The sequence below is a fragment of the Hesperophylax consimilis genome, chromosome 25, assembly GCF_061612785.1.
Source record: "Hesperophylax consimilis isolate HC1 chromosome 25, BYU_Hcon_1.0, whole genome shotgun sequence".
NCBI classification, from domain to species: Eukaryota; Metazoa; Arthropoda; class Insecta; order Trichoptera; family Limnephilidae; genus Hesperophylax; species Hesperophylax consimilis.
Window position 1 is genome coordinate 27,788,509 of NC_142860.1, and position 23,194 is coordinate 27,811,702.

The 23,194-nt window shown below is 32.4% G+C and overlaps 1 protein-coding gene across 1 annotated transcript in view; it reads right to left on the minus strand.

Moving 5' to 3' along the window:
- Positions 1 to 23,194, minus strand: part of LOC149411761 (cGMP-specific 3',5'-cyclic phosphodiesterase-like) — a 341,390-nt gene that overhangs the window by 51,791 nt on the left and 266,405 nt on the right. Inside the window, exons 8-9 of the mRNA XM_089646730.1 lie at positions 5,847 to 5,972; positions 1,336 to 1,453 (exon numbers count right to left, since the gene is read on the minus strand). Coding sequence (XP_089502856.1) covers positions 1,336 to 1,453; positions 5,847 to 5,972 — 244 coding nt within the window. The remainder of the gene's footprint in view (positions 1 to 1,335; positions 1,454 to 5,846; positions 5,973 to 23,194) is intronic.

The following is a 23,194-nucleotide window of genomic DNA, read 5'->3' on the forward strand; positions in this document are numbered from 1 at the left end:
GGTCGATTGATCTTTTTATATGACCCGGGTCGCTCACGACTCACTGGCGAAGTGATCAGATACTTTTGTCACCGGTCGGAGTCGAAAGTATCGGTCGTACCCGAGACCCGAGTACCGTCACCCTTCCCCGTCAGTTTTTTGTTTTGTTTAAGGCGATGCTCTATGTTGTGTAATATTTTAAATTGAGCCGTTATCAATAAAAACCCTTACGTAGATGGCGGTAAGGTTTAAATTACCTCTTAACACCATCCTCCTGTTTTGATTTATGCAAGAAAAAAACATGGCCAAAAAGTGCCTTTTATTTTATTTTGTGGATGTTCAGGCATAAATGTTAAAAAAAATTTTCGATCATTTTATAAATAACTTAATTTGCCACACTATACGAAAAAATCATAACCGAAAATAGGTTCGTAAAAAGGAGATTTTGAACTTTAAAGCAGTTTTCATAGGCCTTATACATTATTTTTTTCTGGGCTTATAAAAAGACTTATCTAAAAAATACTCGATTATTTTAAAGGCCAAGATGTATTCTACTCGCAGTATTTAATTAAAGCATCTGAAACATTTCTAGGCGACAAAATTTTCAAACCAAAAATACATGATTTTGCATTACTACGTATGGCATCGCCTTAACGGTGGTCGGTAAAAGGTAAATGATCTTGAGCGGGTTACAATCTTTTTACCCACCTCCTCAAATCACAGAAAATTGCTCTAGTGGAAAAGATCCGCTAATTCTAAGCATCGAAACTCTGGTGAAAACATAAACAAAATAAACCCCGAACTAGAGGAAGCTCTCAATATTGCCCTCATGAAAGATCACCGTTCTAAATAGAAAAAATTGTTTAACATGAGTTTAGCCATGTTTGGTCACCAGATCTGAATAACCAGGTACTTCCTCACCATTTCCTGCCCCATTACTTCTCGTTCTAATTACCTTCTTACAACATACCCCAATTACGGAAGCCATAGTCCCACTGGTTACGAACAGATGGAGCTCTTCAGCAATATTCACATAAGAACCCCTAGCAAAACTTACATATTATATTATACTATAGGCAAAAGAAGAGTGATGTAGGTTTGTTTTATAAACAAATCTACAGATATGAAATTTTGCACACTTACATTGAAAACAGGAAGAAGGTTACAATCTACAAACGAAAAACCAACCCCGCCCCGTTTCCTATCTAATAAAGAAGAATTTTAATACTTCTTGGTGAAATTTTGCACTGTTGACATTCAAAATAAAAGGAAAATTACTTTTACAACTGATTTCAAAAAACTCAGTGGAAAGTCGGATTTCAGTTAGTTATTTATGGGTTTGAAAACCTTTCTCACCGTGGAAGGTAAAGCTATAAAGGTTGAAGTTCTCAGCAGAAGGGATGGTGTCTCTGGACAGCCTTCCCGTGTCATCCCCCGAGGCCGTGGCGTGGTAGGACAGGCACTCTAGGGCTACCTGGAACACAAAATTAGGAGTTGATTATGTAAAACATTATAGCAGCAACGAAAAAAAAAATATGCTAAAAAAGAACCCTCATAATGACATATGAATGGATCGGTTTTTGAAAGACATAGTCCTTCATCTTGCACCAGAGTGATACTGAAAGACCTATCCACTATAAAAAAGAAGCATAACGTTATTCATACGAAAATCAGGTTTTCCGGGAAAAAAATTAAGAATTTCCCGCTATCGCAAACGCAAAACATTTTCAGTAAACGTACTCCCCAAATACACAAACTCTTCCACTGCAAGTATTCGTCGTTCACAAGCATTGCACACTATTTTCGTACTCTCTCTTTTAAACACCATCACACTAGATTTGGTTACATTCATCATTAACTCATTCTTCATACGAACTTCGTTCATCCTGCGAAAGACTGTTTAAGATCTTCCAAATTGTTAGAAATCATATTATATATAATTGCTCCAAAAAAACGATTCATAACTACTCATATGAGAGATCATTTTGAGTCTAGACTGCACCACTAACATTTTGAATTGGTGAAATTTGGAGGAAAAAGAAAACGAAATGTAAAGATAAATGAAATAAAGAAATTAATTTGACATTTTAGCAAAAAATTCTCTTCAAACAAAAGGAACAAAAACAACTTCAAACAAAAACGAACAGCCAATTATTTTAAGTACCCTTCGGTGTCTTTTCAAAATTTCTCAAAATTCTGACCTTTACTTTCCGAAAAGACGGTTTGAATAATATTCCGTTAACACAATTAAAACAAAGACGAAAACTTTCTGAAAGGAATATCTGAAAAACATCTTTTAATTTTTCTTATACTCCTTTCTTCCCATTATTTGAAATTCTGACAAAAATATTTTGCTACAAATTAATATTTTTTAAATATTATGCGTACCGTAAAATGGGGTGACTGATAAATTTTCAACTTTGAACCAAAATATATTTTTTTTAAACATTTATGTCGGAAAATTTTAAGTCGCGCAAATATAAATTATCGGAATATATTATGATCAAATAAAAAATAAAAAAATTAACTTATTATAAAAATATAAGGTGATCATTTTTTATAAAAAAATTGGACTCAAATATTCATGTAGTTATATAAATACATACATATACATATTATGTATATGTAGAGTGTGTTTTGATAAAACCCTTCAAGACACGTTTTTCGATAATGTTTTGTTTTATTGCAGATTACAAATAACCTGACAATAAATGAAAATCTTTAACTATCACTACAGTAAGCGGAAAAAGTTTTTTGTGTTATGATGTAGGACTTAACCAGCTGATGAACTGAACACACTACGCCTGGGTGGGACCCAAACACGATGCCAACTCAGCCACGGACCGGTCAAATTATAAAATGTACCTATTAACATTGTTACCTTCTCAAAATATTAAAAAAAAAACAGCTTCACAATTCAACCATCATTGTGTTTGAACACAACTAAATATCATCTAATTGGACATACATTTTACGTTGCTTGAAAAAAAACATCATTAAGAAGCACGAGTGATTTCTGAGTGGTAGCTAGAATAATTATGACGATTATACACGATTCAAAAGTCACCCCATATAACGGTAACATGGCTTTTGGAAAAGAAAAAATCGCTTTGTAATATAGTTTACATAATACACGGTGAATTCTTGTAGCAAGTAGATAAGTTAGAGTTTGTTCGTGAGAGTTGGGAAGGTTGATGGAGAAGAATGATGGAGAATGACAGAAGGTTGAATGTATGGGACTATGTGAATGGATTATTGAATGCGATAAATACACGTAAGCTGTCAAAGGAAACTAGTTTGGCAGAGTTCTGATATCAATCCTGACATGTATGACATGTATTACAAAGGTATGGTACTATTACAGGTGGGATGAAAGTAGCCATAGAAAAATCTGAATTCTGCACAAGAATCCCAACTGGGGCCATTTAGACTATGGCAACCCACACTGTGGAAAATTGTGAGTTGGTAGGTAGTAAGTAGGGGAAGGAGATAGGGAAGATGAAGGTGGGGAATTTCCTGGGTCTTCACACTTTATAACTAAATCCAGGGCGATACTGAAATTATTTTCCGCTCCGGAACGAGCTGCAAATATACTATATATTATTTTACTGCGACTTTCGACTTCGTTGCCAAGGATCGTAACCGAACAAAAGATTTTTTTTATTTATTTAGGAAACCAACAATCATTTATATTTTTAGCATAAACACCAATTATTTACAATTTTATACCAATAATGTTTCATGAATTCTAGTCGTTGATTCAATATTTGCACCTTTACAATATATTTATAAGAAACAAAGAAATATAAAAAAATAAACATTATAAGGAATTACAAAATGTTATAAAAACAATTAAGGCGATGCACTACGTCGTGTAATATTTTGAATCCAGCCGCTATCAATAACACTCCTTACATAGATGGCGATAAGGCTTAAATTCCTGCTTAACACCATCCATCTGTTTTGATTTATGCAAGAAAAAAACATGGCCAAAAAGTGCTTTTTATTTTATTTTGTGGATGTTCAGGCACAAATATTAAAATGTTTTTCGATCATTTTATAAATAACTTAATTTTCCACATTATACAATAAAACCATTCCCCTAAATGGGTTCGTAAGTAGGAGATTTTGAACTTTAAAGCAGTTTTCATAGACCTTACACATTATTTTTTTCTGGGCTTATAAAAAGACTTATATGAAAAATACTCGATTATTTCAAAGGCCAGGATGTATTCTACTCGTAGTATTTAATTAAAGAATCTGAAACATTTCTAGGCGACAAAATTTTTAAACCAAAAACACATGATTTTGCATTACTACGTATTGCATCGCCTTAAAGACAGTTTGTCGTAAATAATACAGTTTTCGCACGATTATAATAAAAACAATAAAATAAGCAAAGATGATAGGATTATTTCACAAAATAAAATAATTAAGTTAACAGTTTAGTAAGTTGCATTTTATATGTTTTCAATTTTACAGTTGTCAAATATAGTTGCTTTTACATTATATCCACATAGAAGATTTTTTGTTCATTATCTCCACATAGGAAATTAATTCCTCTCAGGGCCTAAGTCGTCTTTCTAGATGCTGTCGATGGTCTTTTTGAAGAGAGGAAGGAGTGAACATGGGTTTTGAAAAGACCCATGTTGTAGGAGGGAGGAAACACAGAGGCCGGCAAATCGTTCCACAACTTAGCTGTTGAACTCAAGAACGAGTGGTGGAAACGACCCATTCTCGTCATATTTCATCTGTGTATAAATGTTAGCCGACTATGCACTTGTGCCGAAGGGAACAACGACGCTAGTTACTCTGAACATCTGCTTTTGAAATACCGGTAGAACAAGGACAGAATTCCCACTAGACGCCTGTTTATTTTGTTTTTATTTAAGAGTCCTAACTGCTCCCAACCGTCTGAAGCCAGTGAGAGTATGGCATGCTCAAATGGGGTAAGTTTTGATCCTGAAGGTAGTGGAGGTGGGAAGGAGATGGAGAAGAAGGAGAAGAGCGGCAAAAGCTATGTAAGATAAAAATTTCTTGCGCACGCCGGGATTTGAAACCGCGACCTACAGCTTGCTAGTCGAGAGCCTTGCCCCTCGACCTCGGAAGACGTCATATGTGCTCTAAAGATTGAAATCCGTTTCGATTAATTTATCAAACCTACCGCCCGTTTCTGCACATAGGTTTTTCAAGTAGGGTTTTCCAAAAAGAGGTGTTATTTTGTATAGCCCGCTATTGCGGTAAATGTTACTTTAGCAGCTGTCGTTTTTTGACATTTGACAAGTAGAAACTACGCCATTAATAAAAATGGAACGATACACGCTTGGACAACGCATTGAAATTATTAAAATTCACTTGAGTGAATCAAATGCAAATCATCTTAAATGATGAGGCCCATTTCCACCTCGGTGGCTTTATCAACAAGCAAAATTGTCGCATCTGGGGCTCGAAAAACCCAAGAGTTATTGTTTAAAAGCCTCTCTATCTTCAACGTGTGACTGTTTGATGCGGTTTATGGTCAGGAGTCATAAGACCTTACTTTTTCGAAAATGAGGCTGGAGCAACAGTTACGGTGAATGGATTGCGCTATCGAGAGATGATTAATCATTTTTTATGGCTAAAATTAGATGGTACTGATCTGGACAACAATTATTTTCAACAAGACGGCGCTACGTGTCACAAAAGCAACGAAACCATTGATCTTTTACGATTGAATATCAAAATAACACCTCTTGTTGGAAAACGCTGTATTTTGTCATTTTCGTTTAACACAATGAGAGTTTGTACCTATGTATATTACTTTATGTCAGATTTTGAATATGGAATGTGAGGATGTGTTTTATATTGTAAATGCATATTTTACTTACTTTTTGTTTGGCCATAAGTTTGCAAGCGTTTTCATACATTTGCGTGTTATGTATACCAAGGCCGCAGAAGATCGCAAAGGCTTCAAATATTGAAACATCGCTGTCCGTGAACTGGCTGCCATTACCCTGAAACAAATATAAATAAATTAATTCATTTTATAAAACAGTTCATTCAAATATTATTTGTTATTTGTCCTTGTTATTTTTATCTTCCTGTTGATAATGGGCAGCAAAAATCTGATTAGCGCGATCCACCTCAACATGTAATATTCAGAATCGAGAGACATCACGCACAGACTTACGCAGTTGCGTGTTTCGATGTTTTTGTTATTATTTTTATGTAATTTTTTGCCATACAGTGGGGAAGGTCTATTCCAATTCAATGAAGGGGAGGATGTTTTTGGAAAGGTAAAAGGTATGACGTCTGGATAGTAATCTACGGATCAGAGTGTCTAATCGTGTGGGCAAGCGCATCCTAAATACACCTCATTCGATGAAACAGGGAACCCCTGCTAAATCACCAAACGTAGCAAACTAATGAACCAATTATTGGACTGAAATATGGTAAAAGTGTTGGTTATCCAATAAATGCTTCCCGGGGCGGCGGTACATAAGCCCGCCTCTCAAATTGAAAAATTTGTTACCACGTTTCGTTCTCTTTTCAAGATGGTAGTACCGTTTTAATTGTCAATAAAAAACCTTTTTTCGAAAAATGCATAATCTTCATGTAAATTTGGACTTTTTTGTTTCCATTTATTCAACAATATTGTACCTTACCTACCCAGCTGAAAAAAGGTTTAGAAAAAGAGTAGTCATTGAGATAATGACGTTACTTTGCACAAGTAATGATTCTGCATTAGCCATCGACATTTACAATGTCACCTACAGACAATTCAGTAACTATCTTATAACACATGTGACAAAATAGTAAAACTGCCTGTGTAAACCTTTTAATATGTAATCTTCTCCATGATATATTGGTATATAACCGTTTCATGGAGAACATGAAAAAATAAATAAATAAATAAAGAAATAATAAATAAGTATAACATTTATACTTACGTATGTACATACTTAAGGTTAATCCACTTATATTGAAGAAGGTTAATTTATATGTGCCTAACAAATTTACTCGTGGGAGATCCCATGCACTTTTTTATACTTCGAAAGCGAAGACTTCTGCCTATCTAGAACTTGCCAACCAACAAAGTGCATCATCTACTTAACGATTCTGCATTGACCATCGACATTTTACGTCCCTTACATACATGTTATAAATTATCTTTGACTTATGTCACAACACATTAAAACTGCCTCCATGACTTTTTCTACTGACATGTGCCTCAAATTTTTAATTTTCTATGAATAATCCATGAATAAATAATTATTAATGTGACTACTTACTGATTTTATAAAATCAGAGGAAATTTTGGGATCTATTTATTTTATAAAAGAAAATTAGAAGTTTTAATTTTTTGACGCAAGGTCATAAAACTAATAATCATTTATTAACGGCACAATAAAGTCATTTTCAAAATGCAATATAAAATCTACTAAGAATTTCTCCCAATATGAAACAAGGGATAAATTTTCTTTATGCACCTACCTAGTAATAATATAGCATTCAATAATCAGCTATCAAATTAATATTCCACAAGATCGAGGGAATTTTAATAAACCCTGTGTAATTTTGTAAGAAACACCCGTTTATTCTACACAAACCAATTGAAATAACATTTACTTATGAAAACGTTTTACTGTAAAGGAATTAAATTAATTAAGAATATCTTTTTAGTAAGGAGAATGCGCACCTATATTTAATATTAAAAGGAAACGTCTCAGAAGGGGGAATGTTTCTCTTCTGGGGTTTTTAGCTCCGGGCGTCATAACATTTGATGAAGGAATTCTCTATGTGAAAATCGTTTGTAACGTCAGTATATACGGTGAATATTCTCTTTCATTAATATTATATTATAATCAAGAGAGTAGAAATTGTGAAAGTAATATTAATTACTTAATTATATTTTGTAGCGCAAGAATTCCAACTGCTACCAACCTTCTGGAACAAGTGAGACTATGGAAACTTCAATTGGAGTATATTGTGTGTGAGGTTAGAAATAATTGGAAGGAGAAAGATATGGGAAGTACCTGGTTTCCAAACACGGCTAAAGCCATTTAAATCAACGTTTCTATTCTAAATTGTGGTCTTTCACCAAGGCGATACTAAAAATATCTACCACTTTTAAATGTGCTGCAAATATACTGCATATTATTTTTAATTGATAAATTGTGATTGGAACCCGCGACTTTCATATTCGTAGACAAGGATTGTAACCTCTCAACTTAATTGCCTTCTTTGAAGAGGCCAAGTTGCGTCAAAACATTAACTATTTAAAAAAACACATCAAATCTTGGCTTAAATATCAAAATGATTTTATAAAATATATTATGACAAAACTATACTAACAGACCGAACGATTAGTCATAATAGACCCGATATAGTTTTACATGACAAAATTTAAAAAATAACTTTTAACATTGATGTCGCTATTCAAAATTCCCGTAATATTCAAAATCTGTTTCTGAAAAAACAAGAAAATACACAGATTTAGGAAATGAGATGAAAAGAATTTGGCATTCTCAGACTATAAAAATATGACCATTTGTTATTTCGGCTACTGGCATTTTCCTAGCTCTCTCATTCAAAATTTAGGCGTATAAGATCTGTCAAAGATTTTATATATATAAATGCGGAAATCAGTAATTTTCATTACAAGTAGGATTACGAAAGATTTTTTAAATATTTATATTGAGGGATCAGTAGGATTTATAGATTCAGCTAGAAGTTCTACTGAGCCGAACCCTCTGATATGAAAATATCTGAAGTCGTTGAATTATTTTCCCATTGAGTTGACGTGTTGTTCTTGTATTGTTTTGTATTTATTATGCTTATATAATGCATTTGCATGTGGAAAAGTGTGTGGAAGGGTTTAGTTTTTCCTGTGGGGAAGACAAATATATTTTTTAAATTTTTAATACTACTAACTTACCTCTAAGACTTATATCTACTGTCTTACGATTAAGTGCTATAACTACAATCTAATGAAATATGTGTTTACATACGTAGAAACTTACAACTAATATTAACACTAATAATCTAATTTTACTAGCGCCAGAAGAAGAAGAAAGTCATATTATTATTTTTTTTTCTTTATTTATAAAATATATTTGAATACATTATTTTACATGCTTTTCGACTACCACACTAGACACATATCCGTATTATGGTAGTCGAAACATTTGTATTATATTTGTAACATTTATATTATATGTATTATATGCATATTATATTACAGGAGTGCAAAATGCGCCCAATGGTTTAGCTGGATAAATGTTTTAAATGAATGAAGTGATAAATATAAGATAAATATAAGATAAATATAAGATAAATATAAGATAAATATAAGATAAATATAAGATAAATATAAGATAAATATAAGATAAATCGTTGATCTTTACCGCATTCAGATGATTCATCTGCCAACAATTAAACCGATTGACGTGTTATGTTTCCGCTGAAATTGTCTATTGTCCTTTGGTAGGAAAATTAATAGCATTTTGACTTTATCGTAATTAGTTGAACGGAATCGCTAGAGAATTATTTTTATCTTAAAGGCGATGCCATACGTATTAATGCAAAATCATGTGTTTTTGGTTTGAAAATTTGGTCGCCTAGAAATGTTTCAGATGCTTTAATTAAATACTGCGAATAGAATACATCTTGGCCTTTGAAATAATCGAGCATTTTTAGATAAGTCTTTTTATAAGCCCAGAAAAAAATAATGTATAAGGCCTATGAAAACTGCGTTAAAGTTCAAAATCTCCTACTTACGAACCTATTTTCGGTTATAATTTTATTGTTTAATGTGACAAATTAAGTTATTTATAAAATGATCGAAAAAAAATTAAATATTTATGTCTGAACATCCACAAAATAAAATAAAAGGCACTTTTTGGCCATGTTTTTTTCTTGTATAAATCAAAACAGGTGAATGGTGTTAAGCGGGAATTTAAACCTTATCGGCATCTACGTATAAGTTATTATTGATAACGGCTCAAATATTACACGACGTAGTGCATCGCCTTAAAGAAAATGTACACCTTAATTTTATGCTTTGTACTTAATCCATTTTTATTTATATTTGCATTGGAACTGTTCCAATGTTGTGTCAAAACTATCAACAATTAAAAAAAACACAGAGGCCATCGAAATACCATATATTTTAAACTGTGGCCTTAAAGCAATAAATTAAAATTAATCCACGCTTACATGACCACTTTTTGGTTAAAATTCTGTAATTTATGAAAAAACGCTGACCGTTTTTAGCTCAGCTATGTCTAGATCAAGGCACACTTGCAGTTTAAATAAATAAAAGTGTATTTGCGCAAGGTGAGAAAATAAATAAAACTTTCAACAAAGAGAGTCGAAAAATTGATTCAAATTATTGTAATTACGTAGGTACCTAACTACGCTTGGTTGGCTAATTTTTAGCCTGACCAGACATTTCCTAATCTTCCACTTTTTTCCCCCTTTTAATTAGGATTTCTATAATTACTCTGGGTATCGGTTTCTGAACTCATAAAAAAATTAAGTTCGCTTATGTGCTATGTATTTTGCCTATATGCAGGAGCACATTTAACTGACATCAAGAATATCGTATTATTTATTTAATTGTTTGATAAAACAACTTATTTAACCACTCGGGTCTCAAAGTGCTATATCTGTCACCAAATGACGCATCCTCATAAAATCATTTGATCGCATCCTCATAAAAACGATTCGTCATTCTACCGTGGTAGTGTGTAGACGTGTTTATAGAAAGACAATACATTATTAGAGAATTGTCACATTTATCTAATTTTTGCCGGGAGCGAGGTGTTCCGCGAGGCGGTCACAAGCTTAACCCATTATGGACGTGCTGTCGATAATAGAAAACATAAAATTAGAAATTTCAAATATTTCTACGGTAAAGGACTCGAAAGCTAAAAATAATCTGGAATTAAATATAAAACTATTAGAAGAAAAATGGACTCAGGAAAAAATATCTTTTCAAAACGAGATTGTTTGTCTCCAGTCAAAACTAATTGAAAAATTAGAAAAAAAAATCGAGAATACGAGCAATTTTGAAAAAAAAACATACGCAAGTTGTCTCAAAGTAATCCCGGAATCCAAATTCTCATTGATCATCAAAGGTGAAGATTCGAACATGACATCGGATGCTATTAAAGAACAAATCGTAAAGAAAATTAAAATAGCAAACTTGGGTATCGCAGTGAACGGAATACGAAAAGCCTCGCAAAATAAATTAATTATATCTTGTCCTTCAAAAGAACATGCAGAGAAATTGACAGATGAAATCAATAAAACCCTTAAAAAAAACATGGTTGCAGAGGAATTAAGAAAGAAAAATCCAAAAATATTCATAAGAAATCTTTAAGTAGATTTAACTGAAGAGGACATAATTGAGGCAATAAAAACACAAAACGATGGAATAAAAGATATCATGAATAGCGATACTAAAAACACGATTAAACTAATAAAAATGTTTAAACCAAAAAACCAAAATGGACTCACTAATTATATATTTGAAACCAGCGGAGCAGTAAGGTCATACCTCATGGAAAAGGAAAAAATTAACATTGGTTTTAGCAGAGTACGAGTGGAAGATGCCAGCCCCTTGACGCAATGCTACCATTGTCTCAAATTTGGTCACACTGCATTAAAATGTTTTAATAAGGACAAACGTGCGACGTGTTTACATTGCGCAAAAGATCACGAATGGAAGGAATGCCCTAACAAAAACACTGAAGAAAAATGTAGTAACTGTGCACATCAGAACACCTTATTCAAGATGACCCTAAATACCAATCACAAAGCTAATAATACTAATTGTTCTTACTACAAAAAGATGATGCATATCGCTCAAAGTCGTATAGACTATGATTAGGTATGTATTATAATTCTAAAAAACAAAAAAGTCGCATAAACTATGATTAGGTATGTTTATATGTATTATTATTCTAAAAAATCAATGCTTCTAACCAAAACTTTATTTAAATACTTAACATCTTCTTCTGATAAGCACAATAATGTATATCTTTTACTTCCGAAATATGAGTATCTCATATCTTTGATATTTTTTTCTTCTTTGAATATATTATATTCTAATTTATTGTCCGGTATCTATAGTGTTAACACGGGAGTTTTGAAATGTATATTGATGTTAGTTTATCCTAGGTATACCCATACATGTAGAAAAAATATTTATTGTTGTCAATTATTTAACCAAAAACTTACTGAACAAAGCAAAAATCTAACTAGGAATATATTGGTAATGTTTACTTCCGTAAAAATATTTATTCAATTTATTTGCCTTGATAAATCCTCACACTTGTTAAATACTATTGCCGCCTATTAAAATATTATTCAATATGGGTGATTTGAACGTAGATTTTGACACCTCTGAAATCGCTTATGAACGCACACAAAGTTTTGAGAACTGGATTATCAAAAAACATGTTTCGGGAAATAATAATTTAACTGCAATCAACTTAAATATTCGATCCTTATCAAAATATTGGGATACGTTTCTTGTCGTTATCTCTAGCTCTCTAAGTAATATTGATATAATCACGCTTTGTGAAACGTCGATTAATGAAAATGACATACATCTATACAAAATATTGGGTTTTACTTCTCATTACTTTTGTCGAAAAAACAAATCGGGAGGCGGGATTATTTTATATGTGAAAGATCACCTAACGTTTGAACAAATTAACATAATGCCAACTAAATTTGAATGTGTCTACGGAACTATTTCTGTCAAAAAACATAAACGTCTACATATATTGGCAATATACAGACCACCTAATTCAAATAAAAAAATATTTCTCGAAGAGCTAGATGTAATATTGGGAAATATTGAAATTAAAGAATCCGTTATGGTACTTGGGGATACGAACATAAACTTATTAAATTATCAGGAACCAATTGTAATGCAATATGAAAACATTATGGCTAAATTTGGATTTTTAAAATGTATTAATGACGTTACCCGTGAAGCCATACTGACTAACTATGTAACGGCTACATGTCTAGACCATATCTATGTAAGAGAGAGAGAGACAAATGAAATCAGCTCATGTGTATGTGAAACTATAATAGCGGATCACTACCTTATTGCAACAACGATGCGTTTCTCTACCTATGAGGCAGGTACCACCAATAAATCGCACCATACGAAATATACTGTAATATCGGAAAAAAAAGTCGACCTACTTATTGAAATCACTGATTGGAATGAAATACTAAACATAACGGAACCTAACTTAATTTATGAAGAAATTAAATCGAAATTCAAATATATTTACGAAAAAAGTACTGAAACAAAATCAAATACAAATAAACAGCGTAATAGCCAAAAGGGCTGGATAAATTATAATCTCATTGAAAATATACAACTACGTGATACATTATGGAGGAAATGGAAAAACACGCCTAACAATAAAATATATGAAATCGAATTCAAGAAATACAGAAATAAACTAAATAAAAAAATATTAAACACAAAAAAAAAATACTATAATAACAAATTTAAACATTGTTTCAAGGACATTAAAAAAACATGGAATGAAGTAAATCAAGTATTGGGTAGGAAAAATAAATCAGATTGTGATGAAGTCATATCTAAATATTTCTTAAATTCCCAAACTGCGGATGTGGTGGCAGAAAACTTTGCAAAATTCTTTGACGACGGCGTAAATCAGTTATTGCACGAATGCAATGTTCGGGCGTCTGAGTTGAAGCAAGAACATTTGCAACATTCAATGTACCTACCAAGAGCTAATACAGAACAAACTGAATGCATTATCGGAAGAATGAAAAATTCAAAGACACCGGGCGTGGATCTAATTCGCATGTATGATCTAAAAAAACATGTTAAATTATTTAGTCCTATAATTACTCACCTAATTAACAGAATTATTGACACAAGTCACATTCCAGCTGAACTAAAATGCAGCATCATAAGGCCCATTTTTAAAAATGGAGATCACACCGTAACAAATAATTATAGGCCTATTTCCTTATTACCCGCATTAGAAAAAATATTAGAAAAATATATATCTATAAATTTGGATAAATATTTAAATAATTTGGGCATTATTGATGAATGTCAGTATGGCTTCCAAAAACAAAAAAGCTGTGATAAACTGCTCGAAAAATTTTCCAATTATATAAATTCAGAGCTTAACTCAAAAAAACATGTACTAGTATTATTTATTGATTTCTCAAAAGCTTTCGATACACTCAGCCATACACAATTAATCAAGGTACTCGAAATCATAGGAATCCGTGGTAAACTCCTATCATTTTTCAAAAACTATTTAACAAATAGAAAAATGTATGTAAAGATTTTGAATGTAATGAGTAATTTTAGATTTATTAAATCAGGGGTGCCACAAGGGTCAATTTTAGGACCAAAATTATACATTATATATGTAATTGCCATGTCTAAACTTTTTAAAATAGCCCGTAGATTTATTTTTGCTGATGATACTGCACTAGTTGTCTCTAATGAAAACCCTGAAATAGCTATTCAAGAATTACAAATTGACTTTAACGAACTACTTAAATGGTCTCATGATGTAGGATTAATTATTAATGTCAAAAAAACTAAATGCATGTATATAAGATCACCGAGCTTGAAAATGTGGAACTTACCTAAAATAACTGCACATAATTTTGATTGTATACATAAAAAAATGGATAATATCTGCTGCTGTGAAAAAATTGATTTTGCAAACGAATATACTTACCTTGGCATAATCGTAGACAATAACTTTAAATGGGACAAAAGTGTGATCAAAATTTGTAACCAGCTCCGATGTTTAGCGAGTAATTTTTATAAATTAAAATTTGTATTGCCTCGATGTACTCTCAAACTTATATATCATTCTATGGTCGAATCAATACTTAGATATGGAATTCGAACTTGGGGACACTCGAGTAATATTAATATTAAATTCATTCAAAATCTACAAACTGCTATAATTAAAAAAATTGTTAAACCTAGCATTTACAAACAAAGAAACAACTTAAAATTACTGTATGACTCTGAGGGCCTACTCCCAATTAAAGGGCTTCTCTGGTTTATTATAATTATGGATAATGCGGGAGAAAATGCGTACAAAAAGCCATTGGTGCATAGTCACAAAACAAGATTTACTGAAAAAAAGGCCTAAAAATTCCACTAATATCAAATAAGTATGGTAGCAGAACACTTGACTATTTGATACCTGTGATTTATAACAAATTTAACAAAAACTTTAACTTGAAAAATAATGAGGAACCCTGCCCTAAACTGACAAAAAAGTGGTTAATAAATGAACAAAACGTTTATCTATCCTAAACATTATATTTGGTATTAATATTTAAACTTAAGCTAATGTGTATTATGTTATAACATTAAATGGTAGAACCTACAGACAAGCTGATTGTCACAGCTTTGTGGGACTACCCATATCTTATATTGTATTAAATGTAATTATATTAAATTTAATAAATAAAAAAATTTAAAAAAAAAATCTCGTTTTTTTCAGATTTAGAATGCGAGAACACCAACCTTTATTTTTGCATTTAAAAGTTTACCATAAACGCTTCCGTATAATTTGAAATAATTCTATTTAACTGCCTAACAGCTATAACAAAAAAGTGACGTGACAACAATGTTTATAATGCCCACTTTGTGACAGCTCGTGAACGAAATCACTGAGACTTCTATATTAAAGCGATTTAAGAAAGGAAAGAAAATCAGCTCTTTGTGAGCAGTTTTTCTTCTTCATCGAATTTATTAATTCAAGTCATTTTAAATAACGCAGATCTAAAAGACCGTTTTGAAAAGAATGAGTACATTTTTTGTGTATGAAGTTTAAATACAAGTCTACTAAAATAATAAGCCATTGACTAATACATTTAGTCTTGGGAATATGTATTACAAGTGGCATTAACAAAAGTAATTTTTAATATAAATAATCGATGCGTTCTAGAAGATTTGGAAGCGCTGTCAAACACCAAATAATTATTGACTAGCAGAAACAACTAAATAAAACATCTAATCATTTTCTTGATAACAATAAAGCAAATATTGTGATGCGCTTAATATTATTATAAAGTTGAATATATTTGCGTAAGTTCCTGGATTCGGAGTCCACAGATGCGGAACAGATATTCTGTCACACGAATGCATTCGGTAATGTTCGTAAAGTTTTGTTTCCGAGTCCAACAACGCTATCGCGGCGCACATCAATATCTGTTTTTTTCCTACTAGCACCGTTCGGGTACCGGGACTTGGGACCGGATTCCCATTGGAGAATGTTTTTACTGGAGCTGTGGCGGGATTCATAGAAGCTAATTTTTTTAAACAAAAACCATCAATAATCATAAATAAACTAACTAAATAAGTTTTTTTTAGTTTTGTATAAAGTGGTAACTAGGGAGCTTCAGAAACAGTAATTTATTTTGGGATACGTTTCACCAATAGGAATATAATAGAAAGGAATATGGTGACAAAGACTAAGCCCACACATACTGTGTGAATATAACGTACGTGTAAGACTGAAATTATTGTATTCTATATTATATTCTTTTATTCAACTCAATTCAATTCAATTCAATTTGTTTATTCCTTCAAAAACATTACAAAATTACATTTTATTTCGTTTTTAAGTACATTTGTAAAATGGTATTACATAATAAGTAAGCGGTGTATCAACTATACCAGCATCAATAGAGCTTGCCTTTTAAAGGCAGCTTCACCTTCAGCTAAATATGTCGATATCCGAATTAATTATGTTCAACAGCAAGACTGCTCTCTCTTATGCACAATCTACCATCGAACCTCTACTAAAAGCCCAAAAAATGGTAATACGTGTTGTACCGGACAGCAGATGGATATACCTAAATAATTATTAAATAATCAAGAAAATGAATAAATGTCTGATGTCACACATTTTACGATGCCGACTCCTTTGAGGCTTGTCTCGTACGATTATAAGATTTTTATTCACCACACACGTGTCATATCGCCAGTTCAAGGATGAATTACTCGCACGACAAACCGTGGGACCTTAGTAATTAACTCTCGGCGCTGTGACGCCTTATCATATTTCTGTTTAGATATAAGAATAATTGCTCCACATTAACACGTGTAGAAATTGTTGAAGTCAAACTCAATAAATACGCAGACAACTGGCCCAATCAGTCAGTTGTCCGACGACATGGGAGTCTACCCTGGAAAAATGGGAGTCTACCCTGCTTTCTGAAAATGTCAACACAGCTCTTGAAACGTTTTCTGCATCACTAACTGCCCACATTGATTACGCGTCTTTCCCCACCAAAACAGCCTCCAACAAAAACAAGAAGTTGAAACCTTGGATTACGAACGGCCTTATCTTCTGCATACGTAAAAGAGACAGACTTCATAAACAAGCACTCAATAACCCTGACCCCCAATTCTCACGATTCTATAAAAAGTATCGTAACATTTGCAATAACCTGATAATAATAACCAAACAAAAATATTATAAGAAAAAAATTGAAGAATCAGGATATGACAGCAAAGTAATTTGGAACGTAGTCAACGACTTATCAGAAAATAAAAAAACCTCTCTCAACATTCAATCACTAGTTATAAATGGGAAAAATATCCAAGTTCACGAAGACCCAGAAACCTTAGCTGATCACGCCAACCATTATTTTAGTAATATCGGCACAAACTTAGCCAACAAAATTCTGAAAGCCACAAATAAAACCCAAAATTTTCTAGCTTCAAGGGTAAGACAACAGAACTTTCTACATCCCACACTTATCCTAGCCCCCACATCCACCAAAGAAATTGTTGACACTATACTCTCTATAAAAACAAATAGTGCTGCAGGTAATGACAAAATTTCACCTTACATACTAAAACACATAGCTCACTTCATTACCACACCGTTAAAACACATTGTTAATCTAAGTTTCAAAAGTGGCACCTTCCCCAACCAACTAAAACATGCTACGGTTATCCCAATCTATAAGAGTGGCGACAAAACAAATATCGAAAACTACAGACCCATTTCTTTGCTAAGTGTCCTATCAAAAATCATCGAAAAAATTGTCAAAAGTAGACTTATCTCCCATTTGGAAACTCAGAAGATTCTCTCGCCCAATCAGTTTGGCTTCCAAAAAAAAATTAGTACAGAATCTGCAATCTTAGATTTGACTGAGAACATCTCTAATAGCCTGGATGAAGGCGATTCCTGTCTAGCCATATTCTTAGACTTAGCCAAAGCATTCGACACGGTTTCCCATTCCATACTCCTAGAAAGGCTATCTCAAATAGGCATCCGGGACTCAACTCTTAACTGGTTCTCCTCATACCTAACTGGTAGATCACAAACTGTAAAAATTAACAACACAGCTGAAAGTAACCCTCTACCAATTCAATTCGGAGTCCCACAAGGGAGTGTCCTAGGCCCTATTTTGTTCCTCATTTACATCAAAAAATTCTGTAACCTACCCATAACCGGAAAACTAATATCCTTTGCAGATGACACTGTGCTCATAGCTCGTCATAAAAACTGGAAAGGGGCATTTGACATAGCTCAACACGACATAGGCCTTGTAAAGAATTGGTTAGATGACAATCTCCTGACACTCAACGCTGGTAAAACGAAATTCCTAACCTTCAGTCTATCTGTTGCAACCCAACCTACTAACAATCAGAAAATAACAATTCACTCTTGTCCAAGACCTTATTCTTCCTGTACTTGCCCAAACTTAGAAAAAGTATCCCATATAAAATACCTAGGGGTCCTAATTGATCATCATCTTCGTTGGGATCAGCACTTAGCCAGCCTAACTCCCCGAATTCGCAAGCTCTGTTATGTTTTTCGAACATTAAGAAATATCCTTACTCCTACGATAATGAAAACAGTCTACTATGCTCTCTGCCAATCCCAATTCGCATATGGCATCATAATTTGGGGCAGTTGTGCACATTATCTTATTGATCCATTACAAAAAGCCCAAAAAACGATAATACGTACTATCAACAAGCGACCGACAAGATACTCCTCCACTCGACTCTTCACTGAATACAATGTCTTAAACATACGGCAACTCCACATAAAATTTACTCTAATGCATTTTTTGTACAAATATAAGAAAAAACCCTCGTACACCACAATTACACCACCAGAACAATAACCAACCGACACTACAACGTACCTACACTACATACCACGTCAGCTCGAAGACATTTCATGTACCTAGCTCCCAAAATATTTAACCTTCTCCCTGAAAACTTAAAAACCGAAACCCAACCCCATAAATTTAAAAAACTAATATCAAAATGGATGAGTTCACTTGGAGACCACAATATATAAAAATTGGTACATAAATTAAATTAAATTATAATTTTATCAACTAATTATCAATTATTATTAATATTTAATACCATCTTTATTACTATAAATACATTTAGAAACCATGATTTTAATATTTGTAATGCAATTAAATTTGTATAATTTAATAACTTTTAATTTAATTTAATTTGTATAGTTTTATTACTTACTTATTATTTAATTGTATAATCTAATTAACTTATATTTTTATCTGAATTGCATAACTTTATAACTTATAATTAACTTATTTTATAAATCCAATCTGTAAATATCACCCGCCATAACACAGTGACATCCCTAGCATGGCGGATGAATTATCAAAAATATGTAAAAATGTTCAACAAGTTCTTATAATAAATAAATAAAAATAAATAAATAAATAAACATTCGCGAAGTTGTGTTTCTTTGCAAATCCTTATCCAAGGTACTTCCCAGAGGAAACCAGCATTTACAGTAGATTTCACTGGCGTAGGTGTCCAGTAAACGTGTCATTAACAAGCGACCGACAAGATACCCCTCCACTCGACTTCTCATAGAGTATAAGGTCTAAAACATACGACAATCCACCTAAAATTTTCCTACATACATTTCCTGTTCAAATATAAAAACAAAACTCTCTTACAACACAACTACACCACCAGAACAATAACCAACGGTCACTAAAAAGTACCTTCACTACATATCACGTCAGCTCAAAGACAATTTTTCTTCATAGCTCCTAAAATCTTTAACCTTATCCCTGAAAACCTAAAAACCGTGAGTCAACCCCATTCATTTAAAAAACAAATTACGAAATGGATCTTTACACACGGAATGAATAACAACTACAATACCCATTCATTTTATACTAGGTATATCAATTTAATAACCTTTCAGACAAAACATAATTTATCCTTATTTCCTAACTTTGCGGTATAGTATGTACATAATGAATAAGTGTGACCTATAAACTAATAATTTCTCAAAATTTTTTATCTTCTTATATTTCTCTAACTTCTCCATCCTCTTCTTGCAACCCAAACTAGCTATGCACAATTTTTCTTTTTTATATTACAGTAATGTATAGATTCTATGTCCGCAAACTGTAAAATTCACCCGCCATAATACAGAGTCATCCCTAGCATGGAGGGTGAAATATCACAAAAACCACATGTACTCTCTAAATCATGTATCAATAAAATAAACAAATAAATATTTAATCTATATTTTATATATATATTTTTTAAACTATCTTCATTCACTTTACTTAGTCGTCTTGAATTCATCGCTTTACATGTTTTAGCGAATATATTATAGTTTTTATTATTGACTATTATATTATCACGCATTATAAAAAATACATTTTCCTTTTATCTTATAAATATCGGTTTATAGCACGCAATTTAAAAAAAGATATCACATACCTGTAGTAACTCAAATACTTCGATTTTCCATAGTCAGGTGCGCAGATAAAGTGCAGATTATTGCGATGGGTTCACCCCTCCAAACTAAAGGCAAACGTATTATTCTAACGACAACTTGAAACCCTTAAATCTACGGTAAGCTATCCGTGCCACGGGGAAGTGGGCCGCATGTGGTTGCAATGAGGGTGATTAAGGTTGAATTTCGGATCCAACGATGTTCTTACTCGTTTTGTAGATTTGAGTGGCTTATTTTTCAACCCTTTTATGCCATTATCTCTGTAATGGTTCACTTTTCTAAGGTTTGATTCTCATTTATGGGACTGTGAAAGATTTTATTCGATTTTACTTGGTATGATAAAATTTAGTGTTTCTCCTGTATAAATGTTTGCCGTAATTTTTTTAATTTTATTAATTTAATTTAATTTTTAAATTAATTAATTTTCAAATTAATTGTTTGACGTAACTTTTGAATTGGGGGGCGACTTTGATCATCGCGTACCTACTTATTATACTACCACACTTACTTACTACCATTATTAAACCATCCTTCTCACCTTCAACCTCACAACAAACCCCGATTTTTTTTTGTGCAACGAGGATAAAACGGCCGCGACGCGTCGAATAAAATTGTCGAATTAGATGTTTCTAGTTTTATTAAAAAAAATTCACCCTTAATTATGATAATTATGTGTTTATCGATATACAATATACGTAAAATGTTACGTATTTCCTTTTTAAATACATTTATTTGAATTTTACTTTTTTTTTGGGTAATGAATGAACCCAAATCTGGTAAGCGAATATTATCCCACTTCCGACACCCGATTGAGCAAGGGCAATCAAATACACACACACCGACATATATTACAGCAGATGATATTACAGCAGTTAATATACAAAATAAATGTCAGTCCTACCCGATCGGCAGGTCAGTAAAGTTGTCAACTACAGCTCCTGGGTAGGAACGTTCAATCTTCAGTCAAACCTTTTTTTTTACTTTTAAAAGACATTTAAAAATAGATATATAACAGTAAAAAAACTTTTTATGGTTTGATTTTTTCCTTGTTACTGTTTTTACGTAAAAAATAAATGCATTTCTGTATATAAATACATATTCTGTACATAAATACATTCAAGCCTTTTTTTACGTTTTAAAAGACATTTTAAAATAGATATATAACAGTAAAAACCTTTTTATGGATTGATTTTTTCTTTGTAACTGTTTTTACGTAAAAAATAAATGCATTTCTGTATATAAATACATATTCTGTACATAAATACATTCAAGCCTTTTTTTACGTTTTAAAAGACATTTTAAAATAGATATATTACAGTAAAAAAAAATTTTATGGTTTGATTTTTTCCTTGTAACTGTTTTAGGTAAAAAATAAATGTATTGAAATTAACTAATTTTATTTTGAACTACTTGTGATATATTTACGATATATTTCAGTCGGTGGCCTAGTTGACATCGCGTTTGGGTCTCCCACCCAGGCGTAGTGTGTTCAATTTCTCGACTGGCTAAATCCTCCATCACAACACAAGCAGCATTTTCAGCTTTCTGTGGTGGAAGCAGGAGATTTTTTTAACTCTACGTAAAACAACTAAGCGTCTTTATAATCCCACATCAATATTACACGATTTAAACACACATGCGCCTCAGAGATAACATTTCTACTGCATTCAATCTACTTCCATCCTCCGTTAATCTCACTACCGTACTTCAGTGACGGTGCTGTGTTAGAATCCCACTGTGTCCAGTTAACCTCGTTTCTGATGACATTTATTAATGACTGCTGCATGCATCCTGTGTTAATTGTTGAATCAATGAATTCAACCTTCTGTCTATGTCTTTGAAAGCTTCCCATCTCCCGACAACGATACAAATACTTTGCTTAAAATTAATTCAACGGAAACTTGTTAACAATATAAAACTGACGCTTTAATGAGGAAAATATGATTAATGATAGAACTTTAGCCGTTTAGATTTTAATGAGACAAGTTTAATTTGGGTCGTGATATCTAGCGCAGACATCAGTGTTTATCTAAAGCACATTACTTGCAACAAGACGTAAATAAACCATTAACCCATTCGCTGCTAGGGGCATCATTTTATGATGCCCGAATAATCAGCGCCTCTCAGGGCTGGACTTCGGAACATTTTATGTCCGATGATGCCCCCCTCCGTAACATCGTGGAAACAAATCTTAAATATTCTCACTAAAGACATTCATTTTCCTTGAAATGAAATAAATTGAAATGAAATTGATATAAATGAAATTGATTGAAATGAAATTGACTGAAATGAAATAGATTGAAATGAAATTGATTGAAATGAAATTGATTGAAATGAAACACTTGAACACAAACCGCTGCTGTGAACTACCAATCCTATATTGAAAACTATTTTTAAATTTAAGTTGTTAGGTAAATTTTTGT